We start from the raw sequence: 19272 nt of genomic DNA, 5'->3' as shown, positions 1-19272 counted from the left end.
TCAAAAGTTTCCCTGAATTTCCTTGTCTTAGTTTGTGTTTCAGGTTACCTTTCATATAACTAACACTGTGAGACTTACTCGCCCCAAAGTGCTCTCATGTCTTAGTAATCATGCAATTAACTGCGACCAGCAGCCCCATACGCATAGCGCAATGGGACTTCGCATTGCAGCATTCAGGATCATGACAGATTTAGTATCGCGGGTAAATATCAACTTAAAATCCAAAATTTCTTCAATTTGAGGACTTACCAATTAAGTTGAAGTATTGAAAACAGGCTTCGGACAACGTTTGGTTCTGCCAGTAGTCCCTTTCTGTTCGAATTGATGACTGAATGTGACTTGGTCGAGAGGACCTTGGGAGAGCTACATACACTGAATACTACGGCCAGCGTATGCGCACACATCACATGCGCACACATTTCAAATCCATGAACGGATAAGATGTCTGTGTGCGCATGCGCTGGCCGTCAATTCAGTGTAGCTCTCCCAAGGTCCAAATATTAACCTAAACAACAAACATTATATCATTTTCAGATTAATGACCCTTCGGAAGAGCAAACTTAAAAAAATTATTTTGTTAAGTCGTCAAGGGGTGATGATACGTGGTTGGAAAACTTCAGGTTTGCTACTAGTTTTCACGTACTAGTTTCATCAGGGAGAGGGAGGTGAGAGACCACGAGCCGATCGAGGATCGGCCGTTTAGTGTACACTGTACCGTGTACTAGTACTCTGACCAGTGACCGACGTACTCTCTACACGTTCCCCAGAGGGATCGGGAGCGCGCGTAAACTCCCGGTGCAATCCGATACCGAAAGTCACGTGATGAAAAATCGTGATATTTCTGCAGCTTGGATTTACACTTGCTAACTTCAAACATCGCGATGTTTCAAAAAATCGCGCTCCGGCTGGCGATTTTTCTGGCGATGTTTCGAGGGCGTTTGGGTGTAGTTGCTTAGCAACTTGCACCCAAATGTCGCGATTTTAGACCAAGCAAGTGTAAATGGGCCTCTAGGTAACAGAAAGTTTGAATGAAGAGGGTGAAGTATGGACCGGCAGGAATGTTTGTATACTTCTAACAAGGAGAGAGGTGTTAAGGCAAGAGGTCTTAGATAGAGTTTAATCTTCCATGAAAGGTGAATTTCTGTTTTGGAGTTTACTGTAATTTTCTCATCAAATTCCCTTGATTGTGTAGGGATTGTGCATAATTCGGCAACGGTACCGTTACAATGTGTGATAAATCACTGGAGAAGAGTGACAGACGTGAGCTTTGAGTGTTCTTGACAGTTGCTCTAATTTACTGCTGCATACAATACTGGCCTCCCTCCAAGGAAATCTGAGGGGCCAACTTTTCTTGCGGGGATCATTTTAGTCAAATTATGAGTGTGAGCTTGCATCCTATGCAAACATTCTGTACAGCTTAATAGTGCAGCATATTGTTGTTTCTCCAGGCATCACTTCTACTGCAACACTTTTCAGGATTTTATATATAATATCAGTCAGAGACAGAGAAATATCTATATGATGTTGTGCCTGAGATGTGCCGTTCAGACTGTGGATGATACATTCTGTGAGTTCCTTATCATATTGGTGATCAGGAGTGATTAATTTGTCTGTTGCTTGTGCTGACTTGTGAGGAAGGTTTGTTAATTGTTTTGTTGTTGTAAATTTTAGCATACGTGTGAACACGAAAACATCGTATTCCCTCTTTAAAGATATTGCAACTGGTAGTCTGGTAGTCTATTGCTACTTGCTAATCTTCTCTGACTCACTGGAATCTTGTCTTCCGATGGAGTCAGATACTGATTCGAAGTACAAATAGTATGGACGTTGAGAAATTGTACTGGCTCTGCTGCAAGTGTGATACAACAGCTGGCAAAAGCTTGCAGTCAGTCGCGTATTAATCATCACACGTACGTTGTGTGTTGAACGATACATTACCTGCTTGAAAATCTGATTAATCACAACTGTCTGTCGTATAAAGATATGATGAAATTTCTGTGATTGGCTGAATCATCAAAGTGTCTGATAGACCTTACATTTTTTTTTTTCTAAAGCTCGTCCTCTTCCATGTCTGGATTTTTTTTTTGTCTGTAGGTCGATTTAACAACTTTTTCTAAATAAAAAAAAGTAATTATGAATAAAAATATATACAAATAAAATTAATTTCTTGGGTCCTAGCAGTGACTATTTACTATACTAAAACTAATTTTTTTCATTTTTGATTTGGGATTCTTTTTTTTTTAATGAATTTTCTTTGCAATTAAGCCACAACGCGAGGTAGAACTAGATGTGGCAAGGGACAGTTTTAGCAAGTTTAGATTTGTGGCACTATCTATGCTCAAAGGGAAAGATTAAGCATAATGTACTGTTTTGCAGCAATGAAGTTTCCATACTACATGTATGTTTATGAAGACAGTGAAATTAAAAGTTATCTTTATTACTATCCAGATTAGTTCATTCAGAATTTGTGAATGCAATCGATAGTATCTCCCTCGTTGCCTGTGGCATGAAACATATTTGCGGCATCAAACTTGCGTGAATCAGAGCCGATAACCTTTTATGCGATAAGAGACATTTGTGAATTGCCACTGGCATCCGATTAATTGTGCCCAGAAAAGAACTGTTGTGTGCAATTTACTTTTGTGAATCTGTGCTCTTCGCAAATTACACAAAAGTTTCATGAACGCAAAAATTTCTGGTTTTACAGTATGTGCTGTAGATCACAAGATTCTGCCGAAAAGGAGTCTGATCTCAAAGACTAATGCCTTGAGTGTTGCGGCAGCTACTATGCACTGATGGTAGTAATCACTGAGCTATTATCATGAACATCAGTCATGGTCTAATTGCCAAGGTCCATGCTGTGTCACTTTTGACCACCATGTTGATGTAGAGATGGAAGCGCTAAGTTACACATGTTCAATACAAAAAAAAAAAATATGTGTATCAGTGAAAGTGTAACGATTTAAAATGTGAAAAAGATAAAAAATTGAATTTGTCATGAACAGCATACAAACTGTATGTTCATTTTTAGAATTGGTTCTGTAATATTCATTTGACATAAAAGAATTACAAAGTGTTAGATGCTTCAAAGGAAAGATAATTTTGGGTGAAAGGGATGAAATTGAAGCAACAAAAGCACCAGTATATCTATGAGCAGAACTGCCTTTATTTTCTGTGATATCAAGCTATATTTTCTACATCATTTTTGACATTACAGAAGAGTAACCTCAATGACTGTTAAATGTCTTTTTTTTTTTTTAAAGAAGTACTCTTTAAAGTAATCAGTGTATGCTGAAAGATAAAATTTTGTAATTCACCCATTTGTTTGCAGTGAGCTTTTCATTCCAAAGTAATGATAACGATAGGTTGAAGCTGCATCAACACTCATGTTTATATTTAAACTGTTTTCCCCTGTTTCACTTCCAGTAAAATTCTTGCCTGGGTGTTTTGGTAACTTTACACGGATATGCTGTGTTTATATAACCACAAGCGAGTCAAAGGCCAAGGTTTGATCTATGATGGTGGCTACTTGTCAACAGTGAAAGCACATAATGTATTGGGAACATAATCTGTAGAACCACATTTAGTCAGGTCGCTTAACGTCAAATTTTGACATTACCGTTACACGGCGGATAAAAGCACCAAATTTGGAGAGATGACCTCTCAGGACCTACTCATTGATATTTGAGTAGGAGCCCTCTGTAAAATTTTTATTTTCGTGGTATAAATGTTGAATTTCATTTTGCAGAAAATTTCGCGGGAATGAAACTTTCGCAAATTTCACGAGGAGCTAATATTCGCGAAAGCAAAATGCGCGCAATTCTAAACAATGCATTTAATGCCAGTGACAATTCGCGGAAGTTTCATGAATGTCATCTTTCTCATGACCCACAGGTCACCCACAGTGACAGTATGAGAAACTGAAGATCAGTTGTCGCCACCTGACTCTATCCTCTACGTCCAGTCACATCCATTCTTTGATGTTGTCCATCCAGAGAAAGTACTGTAAAATGAGGAATGTTTGCGTGCATTTTCATTTCACGAATTTCGCGAGCGCCAAGATTTGCAAAATTAAAATGCACGTGAAAGCTCTTGTCTACACTATATGCATTGAATGCCAGTGGCAATTCACGAAAATTTCATGCCCGCAAAAAAGGCTGTTGGCTCCAATTCACGAAAATTTCATGCCGCGAATATATCATGTTTTACAGTATAGGAGAAAATAGAGTAGAGGAATCATCTTCAGGTACTGAGATTAAACCTTTGCCTGAGTCATTAGCTTTATCTCAATTCATTTTAAGAGTAATTTGCTGTTAGATATTGAATATTAAAAGTTAGATCCACCATTTCTATATTCTTTTAGACTTGCTCATTGAAATTCTAAATGCCCGATTGCTTCCTCTTTTATTTTCTCCCCCCTTTTGCTTCAAGTTCATTCTGCGGTAGGAGACAACCAGGCTGTATGCATCTATTATATGCTCAGTTTCAGAGATATCTATAACATAAAAATACCCAAAATCACATGACCAGGGAAGTACAGTTCACCATTTGTGAGTGTGTCTCTCTCTGTTGTGTGCTCATGTTTACACTATCTCTCCGAGATACAATTGTACATTGTAGTGATGGGAATACATACTCGATGTAGGCCTACTTGTGTGTCACTTTCACTATCTGATACATGTATTGTAGTGATTGCGATAGTACATGCATGTAGGTACATGTACGTGTACCACTTGAACTGCTTCTTGCCCCCTGATGACCCACACTCTGCTTTGTTCACAGAGTGACAGACATGTTAGAGTGCTTTCACCACCAATTGAATTAGCACAGTCTATGTCTAGAAACATATTGACAATGAATATATTGACAATGAATACACAAGGATTACCTAGTCCCATCAATCCCCATTGGGTCACCATGGCCTTCATGTTGGACCCAATGCAAATTGCTACTCACTCTTACCCGAGTGGGTGTGCTAATAGACAACTAGGTCAAGTGTGAATAGGTTACTAGGTGCTCATGATAAAACCAAGGAGGTTTTATACATGGAGTTCCAACTGGCTGTAATTATTCAGACAGTTGTCAGATTTCTATTGATGGACAAAAGAATTCCACAGGTGCATTTGTTCCTTTGATGATCGATGTTCGACGCCGCCATCTTGCTGAGCAATCTGAAGATTCATTTTGAACGTTATTATATTAAATGTTGGCCATATTTCGCGTATTTATTTATCAAATGAAATGAAATTTCACTTAAAGGACAAGTTCACCTTCATTAACAGAAGGATTGGGAGAATGTAGCAGTATTGGTAGAACACATCATTGAAAGTTTGAGGAAAATCGTACAATCCGTTCAAAAGTTATGAATTTTTGAAGTTTTTGTGCAGTCACCGCTGGATGAGAAGACTACTGCAGTCTATGGTGTCACAACAAGGAAAATATAAAGAGAATTTCACAAAATATCATCTTTTGATAAAAGTACACATTCCCTTGACTCGTTACTGACATATGTTATGGGTAATATTATTCCCATTGCCTTTAGAAAGAGGCAAGTCAAGTGCTCTTTTATTATGCGAAAAAAGTGAAAATATGTTGAATTTTCTTTACATTTTCTTTATACTGTTGTACTCATATGACATCACGAACCTTAATAGTCTCCTCATCCAGCGGTTCCAACACAAAAATTTTAAAATTCATAACTTTTGCATCGATTGTCCAATTTTCCTCAAACTTTCACTAATGTGTTCTACTAATATTGCTGCATTCTCTCAATCCTTATGTTTATGAAGGTGAACTTGTCCTTTAAGTGAAATTTAATTTAGTAAAACAAAAGTCAATCTCGTCCAGAAAGTTGTGCAAAAGTGTAAATCAGAGCTGTATCATGTGAAAATGTTTAAAACTGTACCATCCTTGAAAGCTGGTTTTATCACTTTTCCCCTTAATTTCCACAAATGAAACTAATATGGAATAATCTTCAAGTATAATTCTTTATTTATAGATAATATGTCAGATTAGTGCCCGGGTATGCCCAGTCGAGTAATTTTCATCTTTATTTCAGCATTTTTTGCTCAATTTCTATTCGCGCATCCTCGTGTCTGTACCACCTACCTTTTGTAAGAAGGGAAAGTGAAAAGTAATTACCATCACAAAAACATATCTTCCTTTGAAAGTGCTTGGTGATTATGCAATGAGACAGGAGTCAGTTGTCTTCGTATCTGCACGGCAGATCCTGTTCGGCACATGCTTCAAATACATGTATTTTTGAGCGGCGGCTTCGAACATCTAGCAAAGGAAATAAGACGGTTGTGACTCTATTCTCTAGAACCTCCTTGATAAAACTCAGCAAGTTAAAGCTATTTGAAAGTGCCAGGGCACGTAAAAGGTTAATGCAAGACACATCAACTGTGCTCACAGTGCCGAAACTAAGATGTTTTAAAGGCATAATTTACCATTTGCAGATGAAATAAAAACCCAGCATTATTGCTTCAAAATTGTTCTAAAATGTGAGTTTGGGATAGAAACAACTGACGTAAAATGTTGAATTAGTGTAATCTCTGTTAAGTATTCTTAACTGTACAAAATGTGAACAATGGTTATGATAAAAATGTTTCTAGACTAAACCGTTTGCAGTTGTGGTTTATTGAGAAAAATAATGAAATCTCCTTATATTTTAGGTTTTATTGCAAAATTCTTTTATGGCAGGATGGTTTGTGATACAACTGACCTGTGCATACGTGCATCAAATGTGATATCTTGAACATTTTTAAAATCACTACTCCCAAAGGTAAACATGACCTTTAAAGCATTTTTGACAGTGAGACATGATGGCTTAATACAAAAGGGAGAAATGGATGGAGCTGCTCATTTTAGAGCCAATTGAAGAGACTTGTTACCTCTGCCGAGGGAGGAGGTTATGTTTTCGTTACCGTTGGTTTGTTCGTTCGTTTGTTTGTTTGTCCGTGTGCAAAATAACTCAAAAAGTAGCAAACAGATTGGGATGAAACTTGCAGGAAAGTTTGAGAATGACACAAGTAACAAACGATTAACTTTTGGGGGTGATCCGAGAATTTTGGGGGAATTTATGAAGGATTTTGATATTTTGCCAGGTAGGGTCAATGAACAGGCTGCGCGTATTTGAGGTTTGCATGCGCGCACTAAAGTGCGTGCTCTAGTTTCTGCTAGGGCGAGGCGCGCCTGTGCAGCTGAGGGTTTATGACGTAACAAATGCTTCTATGTATATCGGGAAATCGGGCGACTTTCAGCACATGTTTGTCATCCTAGAAGTACGTATGGGTGCCGGGTAGAAGTCACTGATATTTCTAATGGAAGAACAAGATCAGTGGTGGAATTGAGCTGCATGCTTGGCGGAGGTCTGCGCTCTCAGAGTGCTTCTCTAGTTTTAACTTTGTGATGGCTGGCATTATTCATTGCTTTTGAGTGACTGTCCATTAGTCTGTATTTTCATGTTCACATGTTATTTTATATTTTCTTCTCATCAAATTTACTACTACTACTTTGCATTTCATTACTCCATAGTTTTGAATTGGGACAAAAAGAAGAATCAGGTGTGCTTTCAATATTGCAATCAATAAACCTCGCAAGCCTTGAGTCACGAATAGCTGGACTATAGTGCCAATATCGTGTGTCTAGCCAGAGTGATGTGGTACTATCAACAGGTGTAAATTGTGCATTCACACAAAATACAGAAAACAAACAAACATACATACTTGTACACATAAACACAAACCATTGTACATTCACTGCATATGTATTTGCCAGTTATGAAATACCCTGTTGTCATATCAATTAGAATCTAAATGTCACAGGATATTGCATATAACAGGGTCAACCTGCCCTGCAGTGTGCATAGTAAGTTCTAAGTATTTTTTTAAGAATGCATTTCATTGTTTAACTTTCATCACATCAGCATGATTGAAAAATGCACTGTTATACTGTATACAATGTAGCATCCAATGAATGATTAAAATGTTCATATTATTTGCCCCATATGGGGGTAGATCATCATATTTTTTACCCACATGTTTATATGTAAATATCAAAGCGCTCCTGGCTCTTACTGTAAACTGGCTGCCTCTTCAACACCATGAAGGTTGATACTTGTACATAAAACGAATGGTTCCAGCAGGCAGTGGGTTAATCTGTTGGGTTAAAGTGTATTGCACATATTAAAGATGCCATGTACTGGTACAATACATGCTGTACGAATGGTTACTAGTATGACATTTGCTCTGATATTTTTTTTTTCTTCTCTTTCTGCTTGTCATTCCTCCAGATGACACATCATCTTCCTCGTCACAGTTCAAGCGGGTCAGCTCCGACCGCATGAAGTCAAAGTACGCACGGGGTAAGTGATTGGAAATTGGTCACAGGGATTGGGGCATCGTATCAAAGTACTGTGAAGCAAACGGAAATGAATGCCATACAGATTGGCCAGCAACTGAGAGGATAGTACTAGTTATTGATGAGGGTGCTTGGTTCCAAGGACACATCTTCAGATGAGACTTATATCACCTCTGAAGCAGTACTTAGCTTTCTTTTTGCGCAGTCCTTCCAATTTCTCAATTTTTCTGTTTGTTTGTGCGGGTGCAGGTGGCTAGTTCATTCGGATCAGAGAGGTGTAGATGAGAGTGGCAGTGGCTGCCGCATTCTGTTGCAATTAAGAAATCAATACTGCATGCATTTTTAAACTTTTTGAGATAATTTTGAAAGGCTCAGCATCTTCTAAAGAGTTTCCTTGGAATACTTTGGGATACTGAGAGTCTTATTGTAATTTCATCCATGGGATTTTTAGTGTACATCATTTACAATAGATAAATTAGCGGTTTGTGAGGTAAATGCATGTGGCCAATTGTGGGCCATCTATTTCAGTGAGTGGGCAAGAGTTCCTGGTAGAGTGCACACTTCAACACATTGGCCCGAATTCACGGTTTAAATTCAGACCATGGTGTGAAATAGACGTACAATATACCGTTGACATGCGCGTATATATCAATGCATGTTTGTTACTGGATGTCTGTTGGAGTATGCAATCTGTCAATCATATATTTACGTGGAAGAAATGTGCATTAACCATGGTTTAAATATAAACCTCCTTGGAAAAAAAGGGCCATTAATTCCCCTCCAAAAACCATAGTGTGGACACTCACTAGGACTTGTCCCCTCGTCCCCCGCGAAGCAAGTCAGATCTGGGGACAGAATTTGGAGGAGAGAGTGACTTTGGGCCATAGTTAATAATGCCCAGCTGTATTCATCAAATGTGCGTATGTGCAAACTCTAGTTTCAAGTGGCAAGGCTCGCCCGAAGCCCTGATTGGCCCCACAGCTCGGGGACAGTCAATATAGCAGTGTTGACGGTCAGTCGTAAAAAAAGATAACATCTCTGACGACTGTCCCTGCGACTGGTCTAATGTGAACGCGGGGTGAGCATGTCCTAAGAAAAAGACGAACTATCCATTAAATTCCGTGCGCCTATTGCTCTCTCCAATTTTGCTTGAAAGCAGAAGTCTTGAAGTGAGGTTATTATTGCTACTGCCCCCATTACATCCATGACTTATTAAAGGTATTGGTTGAGATGAAGATTTAGCTTTTAACTTTTTGAGAGATGCTTAGAAATCACTTTATCAAAATGTTATAGAGTATACAATTCTAGGAGGAATTCAAAGTTTATTTGATGAAAATTGAGTTTGAAATAGCTGAGATGTCCAAACACAAAGTAAAACAAAGTGATCAAATAAAAGATGTGTCCCACCTTTTATTACTTGTAGGTTCACTTAGTTTTGGATATCTCGGTCATTTTCATCAATTAAACTGAATTCCTCTTCAGATTATGTGCTCTTTCATGTTAAGAGGTTTCTCATAATCTCAAAAAAAAAATCATCATCCAAAAATATTGGAAACCTGAAACCCCATCTCATCCAAAACTACACCATCCCTTTAAGAGTTTTAAAGTCTGGAATCCTTATTCCTGAGTGATTTGTCATCCCCACAGATAAATTGGCTGCCCTGGAGAAGAAGAGGGAGGAGGCCAGCCACAGAACTGATAAGGGATTCACAGATCCCAGACAGGTAATGGATGTTTGTCTGTATAAATCCAGTATGAAAATGAATATCAATCACTCAATCACTTAATGACTGAATATAATTGAATAAATGCATTTTTATATAATTTCAATATGTTTGATTTGTATGATGACTTTGTGGTTCTTAACAGTCCCAAGGTTGATATATTTAGGTCCATCTGGTCTTTCTTCTCACCTGCTGCTCTCTTTCTCCCTCTTTCTGATGGGCATGATTACAAGTATTATGTTACATTTTGTTACATATAATTTGTCTTCTTTAAAGGGGATGGCTAGTAACTGATCAGTGGGAATCAGTGGGAATGCTGGGGGGTGATTGTTCCAATCCTTGTGGGATTCATTTAAGAGTACACTGTATATCTATTGTTGTGTGAAAATTATTTGATTCAGAATGATCTCATATTCAAGTAATGTGCAGTTTAATGTTTCCAGGTTAGCATGCATGTACAGTGACGGGGCATTAAATTGCACATTACTTGAATATGAGACTGTTCTGAAGCAGATTATTTTTTACACAACAATAGATATATAATGTATTCTTAAATGAATCCCACAAGAATTGGAACAATCTTCCCCCAGCATTCCCACTGATTCCCCACTGATCAGTTACTAGCCATCCCCTTTAAAAGGCTTGATGATAGTCGAAAGGAAAAGCAAAACTTTCAGTGAAGTTTTCCTATTGAGTACAGAACCCTTTATGATTAAAAAAAGAAAAGAATCTGACATAAGAGATTGGAAAGTATCGTGATGCAAAAGCTGTAGACCTGAAAATATCTAACTTCCTGGAAAAACAGTCCTGCATACATGTAGAGAGCAGGATGGAACATATTTTTAGTAGACATATTTGCATTCACTGCATATCCATACAATGTTTAACATACTTCTATAGTATTGGCTTAGTAGCTTATTATTCTATTACTGTACTACTAGAAGCAAAGAACAATATCTTTTATTACATGAGAAGATTTTATACAGCACTGAATTTTTATTGATGTTGATTTTGTTGCCCAGAGGGTTAAAGGTTTGAGATTTTGTCCTTCCAAATTTCTGTATGATTGATTCATAGGTGTTTCTCGAAAATTATTTTTAACAGAAAATGCATGCTACTGTCATAATTATAAAACTATATTTTCAGTCACTCTTATATGCCATATCATATTACTATTTCTATCCCTTTTCATGTTTACTATATTTCTTCTCCTCATAATGTCTGGAATGTGTTTAAATGTGTTTTTATAAATCTTTTCCTGCACCCAAAATGGTTGATTAACATACTGTTTTTATTTCCTCTCTCCCTTTTAATACCTATACTCATTTGCGTAGACTGAGAATTAACATCGGTACACACATGGTAACAGAAACATATCACATTAGCTACATACACTGAAGCATTAACCCCGGTGTTTTAGAATAGTCACTCATAAAACAGAAACAGTGCTTGATGATTGAACTTCAAAGGCATACACATATAAAGCTGTAGGCTGTACAAGCATCACTAGTGGTGCTGTTATGGTGACTGCCATGCAAGTTCTAGCAAAGTATTTTAGCCCGTTGAGGACGGTTTGATTTTGCTACCACACACATTTCCCATAGACGCTTGCCTGAGTATACTCGGGATTCCTCCTCAACGGGTTAAACAGCAATCATAAGTGGGCTGTTCATTGGGAAAACATGTATACTGTATATCTCCTCATTTGAAATTAGAATTGGCTGGGTGCATTAATAGTAAATCATTCTTCAACTGTAGGTTTATACTTTCACTAACATATAAATGCCCTCACCCCATTTCTGTGGAATAATATTTCTCTCCATTTTCTTCCTTCAACTGCTTCCGTCATGCACTGGTTCAATACAACCAAAATAAATAAAACCCAAACAACTAATGCTGCTTCGTCACTTATGCCCTTTTGACAATTCCATTTCCTTTTTTTCCTTCCTTATACAACATATCTATGTATCTATACTGCATATATACCCCCCATCATATTTCATCATCATATTTTATTTTCTGTGCAATTATGGATCCATATGCTGCTGGGGAAATGGCAATTACAACATATGTACCCTCACACACATCGATGCATTGCAATGTTCTGACATACCCAACTGATATATCTCTGTAATTCTTTCCTTGTATGTTTGCCTGGGTGCCCATGTTTCTTTATAATCACGATGAATTGATGCCTCTGTCACAAATTGACAAATTTAACACTGACATCTTTGTTTGCCAAATTCGTAATTTTGCCTTTACCTCATATCTGTAATATAATATTTTATTTGTTTTTGCTGCTTTTTCTCACTCCCCTCCTGCCTTATCCAACCAATCCCATATTGCTCTGTTTTCCATCCCTATACTGTTTCTGCACTCTCCACAAAATATTTTGAAACATACATGTACCGATACCCTTTTTGGTCATACTCTTCTGTTTTCACAATTGCCTTCAACTCGGATGATGGAAACAAAAATCCACTCGATGTGACTCCCCAACCAACTCCAATCATTCTAAATCCTGTGGATCCAAATTTACACTTTTCTCCCTCATAATTGTGATATTCTTATGTGCCGCATCATCACGCATTTAAACCTATTTGAAATTGACTTTGAAACTGATGAATTATTTCATCACTTGAATTGCCAAATTGTTTCACATTGTGTATGTTTTGTCTTGTCCCTTGGTTGTAAACATATTATTATGATTTTTCTGTGGAATCAACATAATTCCTATGTCAATGTCCCATGGACGCTCAAAATGTTGTACGGGTCATAAAATTGAATCACCTCAAAATTTGCTTCTCCTGCTCAACATCTGTCATGCTTTGCATCGTTAACACACTGAACTGACCAACCTCCTGCCATTGCCACACCCCATTGTATGCTAAAATGGCATCTTGTACCTCTGCTCCGCCCACCCTGCCCTGCCCACCCCCTGCTTTGCCCCACCCACCCCACCCTGTTCTGCCCCGTCTTGCCACATTTACGCCCATCGCCCACATCTTATACACTACCCATTTATCCCCTGGCAATGCCACACCCCACTGTACACTCAAACGGCGTTTTGTATCTCTGCCCCGCCCAATCTGCCCCACCCACCCCCACCCTGCTATGCCCCGCCTTTGCTACCGTTTATGCCCATCGCTGGCATCCTCACACACTACAGGCTGCCCTGGAGCGGGGCGAGAAGCTGAGCGAGCTGGAGGACACGACGGAGCGGATGCGGGAGCAGGCGGCCAGCTTTGCCCGCAACGCCCACCTCCTGAAAGAACGCTACGCCTCATCCAGCTGATGACCAGTCGTCCACCGGTCCTCCTCTCTTCTCATCCTGGAGCCAGCCCCCCTGGCTGGATCACCTCATCGTGATGCTCCTCTCTCGCCCCAATGTCTTCAAGCTTGCCTATTACAACTCTTTTGTCTTACTCCATTTCTCCTCCCCTCCCAGCATGATCTGATGAGTTCAAAGGGTCCGCTCAACATCTCATAAATTGTAAACTGTTACTTGCAGCTTTATAGCAGACAAGATAAGCTGTTTGTGTAGATTTTCTCCCTCTTTTATTTTTTCATGTTTCAAAAGTAGCAACTCCTTTGGATGAACACCTGAAATATGGGACTGTCTGCTATCATGAATACATGTATATTATCCACCTGCTAAAATGTTTCACACTGTAGATCATAGCGTGTGGTACATCCAATGTACTTCTTTACATGTCATTTGCGTTAACCCTCGTCTGGGAACATCCCAGCTACATGTATGTTACAGACTGTGCAGACGTCTGAACATAGGAATAAATGACACTCTTGCGTAAATCTGAAGGTGTGTGGTTGTTCAAGGGTCGTTCACAGTATAAGAATGCCCTTTGGCGGCAGAATGGCTTTAAAATGTATAAATGTGTTAGCCCTCTATTGGGAATAATATCTATAGGTGCTCCTGTATATACATGTACAGTGTATATAAAGTTCTTCGACTTGTATGGAGGCACTTGGTTTTATAGAATACCAAGTGTTAGATGTCTTTACATATTGGTAAGGACTTAAACCTATTGTATGTCATATCAGGCGATAAGTGGTTACCCCTACGTTAACTTGCTGTAAGTAGATACTACTAATTTGACTGCATGGATTTGAAAGCAGTCTCGTAAAAAAGAAGATGAAGAAAAAAAAAACAATTGTGCATTGCATGGGTGACCATAAAAAACCCCCGGAATACCTGGGCATCATATGATATGGCAATCACACACAAAGACAAATTGAAAATTGTTATTTCATGATAGTGCCTGTCAACGTTTGCCTCGTCAAACCATTTCTAACTTCTGCCTAGTTTTCAAGGCATGCTGGGTTGTAGTAAGGAAATTCTTGCCTTTTTTTGTAGCATTTTTTGTAGCATTTTTTCAAATGGATTTCACAACTTGCACACAGCCTGTAATGCTCGTGGCTCAACTCTTTAGAAGACTTTTCTCACAAGCTTAGCTCTGTAATACCTCTGAGGAGAAACAAAACCAAGGTGTTCAAAGGGGAACTGCACTTGTACTCACCAATCGGCCAAGAGCTCTTTAAAGCTAAAGTGTGAAATGTGTTTATGTGAACGAAGAATGTTGCACGTTGTAAACTGAAACCAGCTCTCGTTGCCATTCGGAAGATGACATTGAATTCGGAGAAGTTGCATGCTAAGATGTGAGTGAGTTTGAGTTAGAGTAAATTAGACATGTATTTAGATGCTACCTGTAGATGTACATAATTGTGAAGACATTGTGGATGAATCAATAATGCAGACGTATGTTACAGTGACAGGGAATTCACCATCTCTTGTGACATGATGGGTGGTTGTGGGGGGCTCCACTCGTTAAACTCAAAGGTGAAAATATCACAAACCTAACGTTAATTTTGTCTGGTTCACATTTAACGGTTTAGATATGAATGTAAAGTGTGTGCATGTGTGTATGTTGTGTGTGTGTGTGTGTGTGTGTGTGTGTGTGTGTGTGTGTTTGTGTATGAATGTGTGTTTATTTGTGTATACAATGTGTGTGTGTGTGTGTACTTGTGTTGAGAGATAGTGTGTGTGCTTGAGAGTGTTTTGATATGTACATGTATGCATGTATGTCTTCATGTGTGTGTGCTTGGATTTGGCCTTGACATGAACAGTAGAGGGCCTCCTACTGCATTAGCCAGATCTTGCTACACTGTAGATTTAGAGTCACTTAGTGTATGACCACAGGTACATCAGTTAATTTAGGAAAAGAAATGCATAATTTGGGTGCAATCACGAGCCACGCCCTTCAGGTTGCAAATTTAGAGCTGATTCAGCGTGTGGAGGTTTGTCTTTTTATTTTCTCTTTTTTGTTACTTGTTAGAACTTGTTGGCATTTGGCTCACGATGACACAGAGAAATCTAATCTGTATGGTTTGTGTGTGGAGCAAGACCCAGTGAGCAGGAATGATATAATTTCCAGGTGACTGAAGAAAGGTGTGACAGAAAAGAACTGTATGTAAAGGTCATGCCATGTCTGCTCTCTGAGGTCTGGAAATGAGACAAATTATGCCAAGATGGCTCTTTCTTTCTTTTTTTCTGATTTCTTTTACTGCTTTACTTATTAGAACATTCCAGAACATGAGTTGACAAACTCGATCATCAAAACTGGTCAATCCCTTCTTAGACCAAGAAACCAAGGATGTCTCTCAAGTGTGCTTTACTGTGTCAAAGGGGCAATGTGCTTGTGGAATTCATAGTTATGATAATTATAGTTTTAGAATCTTGTTGGTGTAGATTTAAATGGCAAGTCTGCCCCCTTTTTTTCCCTGTGATTGCCTGTAAAAAAGAGGAAGAAGAAGTGAAGGAGGGTATATTATAAAAGTGTTTCTTCTCAGTATGATATAGCGTGACATTGGTCCTATTCATAGTATGACAGAATATTAACCAGGTAGCATGGGGATTCACGGGGTGGGAAGGCTGGCCCGGCTTGAATATATTTGAGAATTGATAAGGAAATATGTGCAACATTGTCTCTGATCTCTTTGTGAGTACACACGCACTGAAGAATCTCGACAAGAGCGGACCATTAGGCTACTGATGAGCATACGCTTCGATGCACATATTCGATGACACATGGCTGACGGGCGCTATGTGTGGTTTTCGAATGTACCCTGGAGGGTAGGGAACGAATATCAATTCAATTGGGCCACCCATGTTTCCCCATGCTACCTGGGTGGTGTTTCGTGAAGAATTTAAGTCGACTTTAAGATTGACTCAAAATTATGGTATGCTGCGTGTGTCTTCAATGTTGCTCAATTTTCTATTCAACGAAAATGAAGATTTTGGAAACTTTTTTCATGTAGTCATTGATAAGACAAGATAAAAGAAATAACAGTGGAATTAGTCTGTAAACATTAATGATAATTTGAAGTGGGTGGTGATAAGGCTAATGAAAGTTAACGCGGAAACCAGTGGCATACCATAATTTTTAGTCGATCTTAAATTAAGTTTGACTTAGTGAAACACACCCAGCTCTTCAATAGGATGTATCATTCCCCCTAAATGAATGCTCTCCCAAGAGAAAGGGATTTAAAAAATCTGTTCCAGATCATTCTAATACTCCGGAGAAAAGTATACATTTAGAATTTGCCTTTTTGACAAAGTTATCCGAAAATTAGATGTCACATGTGATTATAGTTTCCAAGAAAGCATTTGATTGTTTCTGTTTCGCCAGCCAAACATGTTTAGCTTCTTCCAGGAAGTTCAGCAATGTCTAGGTAAAGTCATTATGGCTTCTGCAGATGGTTTCCCCCAGTGATAAAAACAAAGAAAGAACAGAGAGAGAGAGAGAGAGGAAAAAGGGGGGGGGGGGGGAAAGGATGAGATTCTGATTTATGGGCAAAAGGATAAAGGGGAAGGAAGGAGATTATTTGTCTGAATTTGAGATTTATTGTCAGAGTTATTATTAGCCATTAACCTCGTACCAAGAAAGAGGATAGTGTCACTGCAGCAGATCAAAACAACTCATTTAAAGTGTGTGTCCCGACTACTTCCCTTTGAAGTGCAGCAGAACAAAACAAGTTGTACAAGATGTATGCTTTGCATATCAGAGTGTATGCCACAGTTGTTTTTTTCCTGTTGTTTCAAACTTGTTTACAATGTACGCCCTAATCATTTTCACCTTCGCCAGTCGATTCTCCCTGTTTCTGATGCTGCTGGGGCTCAAAGGCCTAACCGTGAGATTCTCGGCATTTGCGAGGAGATTTAGAAAAATGTACAGCAGTCTTGCTATGAGATTTTGGTTTTTGTGTGAAATGTCGTTGCAGTTTGCATAAAAAGGAGCTAGTCATAGATGTACTTTCATATTAGCAGCTAGGCATTCACTCATTTACCCACACATCATTTATGGAACAATGCAGTTATTGATCAAAGAGGCATTTCCTTTTTTATATTGTACAGCTCCATAAAAAACAACAAAGAAACAAAATAAAAAAAAGCTTAATCCATTGAAGACTGGTCCCAAGTACAATGTACTTGGGCAGGTGTCTACGGGAAATGTGTGTTAAAGCAAAATCACCTCGTCCTCAATGGGTTAACTTCGGTCGGTATTATGTGCTGTAGATATGTAATAGCAAAACATTCATCTCTATGGCAGTGTTTTGTAGCTTGAAGATATCACAAGAGAAAAGCGATTGGTTCTTCCTCACCTCTTTACAGAATGTGCACAAAATTATTGACCGGTGATGGGGGATTTATCACTCTCTGTTGAGAATTCAGAGTTGCAAATTGGAACTTTTTACAAAGCTGATTATCTTTAGATCAGAAATCAGAAATTCTGTTTCAGTTTAAGTAGACAGCATATTCTGATCTAGATATGAAATTCTTTTCCTTCTGCCAAAATGATACTAGCAACACACTTTGTGGTTGTGTCGTTGATAACCATTTCTGTCTTATTGTAGCTACCCATTATTGGGGGCCCTATGTATGGGAATAAGGTGTGATCATTGTGTCTGAGCTGTTGTGTTTTTATTTGCCTAATTTATGCCAATCATATTTACATGCTTAGTCTTGTTCTGTTTTTGCCATGTAGACTTTGTCATCATATCTAATTATTTTCCTGTCACTGAGATTGTATTTTCACTGACTATCAGACTGTATCAATGTAGAGATTAGACTAAGTATGTAATGTAAAATGAACTGCAATATTTCAGATTCAATCATTTAATTGTTATCACATATAGTAAGTGCATGTAAGTTATGTGAAGGCTAGGGCCATAATTATTAGTATTTTATAGGTGTTTGTACAAATTTCAGCCAATTCCAGATGGATGTATCCTACTAATATTATCCAGCCTGCATACTTACTTTGTTCAGTGTATAGTCATTAGGAAAGACGGCAGCATTTGATGCTCGACAGATGTGAAGGAGATACTGCCAAGAAAGAGAGAAACCTCACAAGTCATATTCTCGTACGTCCCCTCCTGCAGTAGGAAAGTGAACAGTGAACAGTCAACCTTGCCTATAAAGTCGACCTTGCACACATCAAAAAATCGGCTAAATCGAAGAAAGATTATACCCTGGGTGAATATGTAAACATGTGTTAATTTGGATTGTACACGTCAAAATTCAAGAAAGTCGTAGGATTTTCTCTGGTTTTATTTGATTTAGACTAAACAGGGAGGTTGACTGTATACTATATAGACTCTTGATCAATATTCATGTTCAAAGAACCCCCCGGAAAAACAAAACAAAACAACAACACCCAACAAAACAGAACAATGAGTCATATTACTAAATGTTTTTGCAAACTTCATTTTAAGACAGCGCATAAACCAGGAAGCATACACAATGCAAATTTGAAAATGATATTTGTATAAGTATTCAATTTTACCATCGCCATTAAAAATAGAGAGAAAAAAATTAAACAGACGTGACTATTGTCATGTGCGATAATGCCGCTCCTTCAGTTACATGTAAATCCTTCTGTTTGCCACCCCCCCCCCTTAAAAAAAAGGGAGAAAGAAATGAAATTCTTTGAATTTGTAGTTTTTGTGAAAAAGTGACATATGCAGTGTCATTTACCTCCCGTGTTGAAACACTCTGAAGGAATAAAGACTCTGGCAGCATATTATAAATTCGTTATGTAGTGCTGTCTTTTAAGATAGAAAACAGAAAGTTATCGAAACCCAGTGCAAGGTCTGATATGGAATCAAT

At 38.4% G+C, this 19272-nt stretch overlaps 1 protein-coding gene across 2 annotated transcripts in view; it reads left to right on the top strand.

The window, feature by feature from the left end:
• LOC140245383 (uncharacterized) overlaps positions 1-13699 on the top strand; it is a 50459-nt gene extending 36760 nt beyond the window's left edge. Inside the window, exons 3-6 of one of the 2 annotated variants that reach the window (XM_072324959.1) lie at positions 8294-8365; positions 10009-10085; positions 11420-11447; positions 13255-13324. In XM_072324959.1, coding sequence (XP_072181060.1) covers positions 8294-8365; positions 10009-10085; positions 11420-11431 — 161 coding nt within the window. In that variant the 3' untranslated portion in view covers positions 11432-11447; positions 13255-13324. Of the gene's footprint in view, positions 1-8293; positions 8366-10008; positions 10086-11419; positions 11448-13254 lie in introns of both variants that reach the window. The other variant, XM_072324958.1, reaches the window with a different exon arrangement.
• The last annotated feature ends 5573 nt before the right edge of the window (positions 13700-19272 follow it).

The sequence above is a fragment of the Diadema setosum genome, chromosome 22 (genome assembly GCF_964275005.1).
Source record: "Diadema setosum chromosome 22, eeDiaSeto1, whole genome shotgun sequence".
NCBI lineage: Eukaryota > Metazoa > Echinodermata > Echinoidea > Diadematoida > Diadematidae > Diadema > Diadema setosum.
The sequence above is the reverse complement of the archived record's forward strand: the minus strand, read 5'-3'. Positions and strand labels throughout refer to the sequence as shown.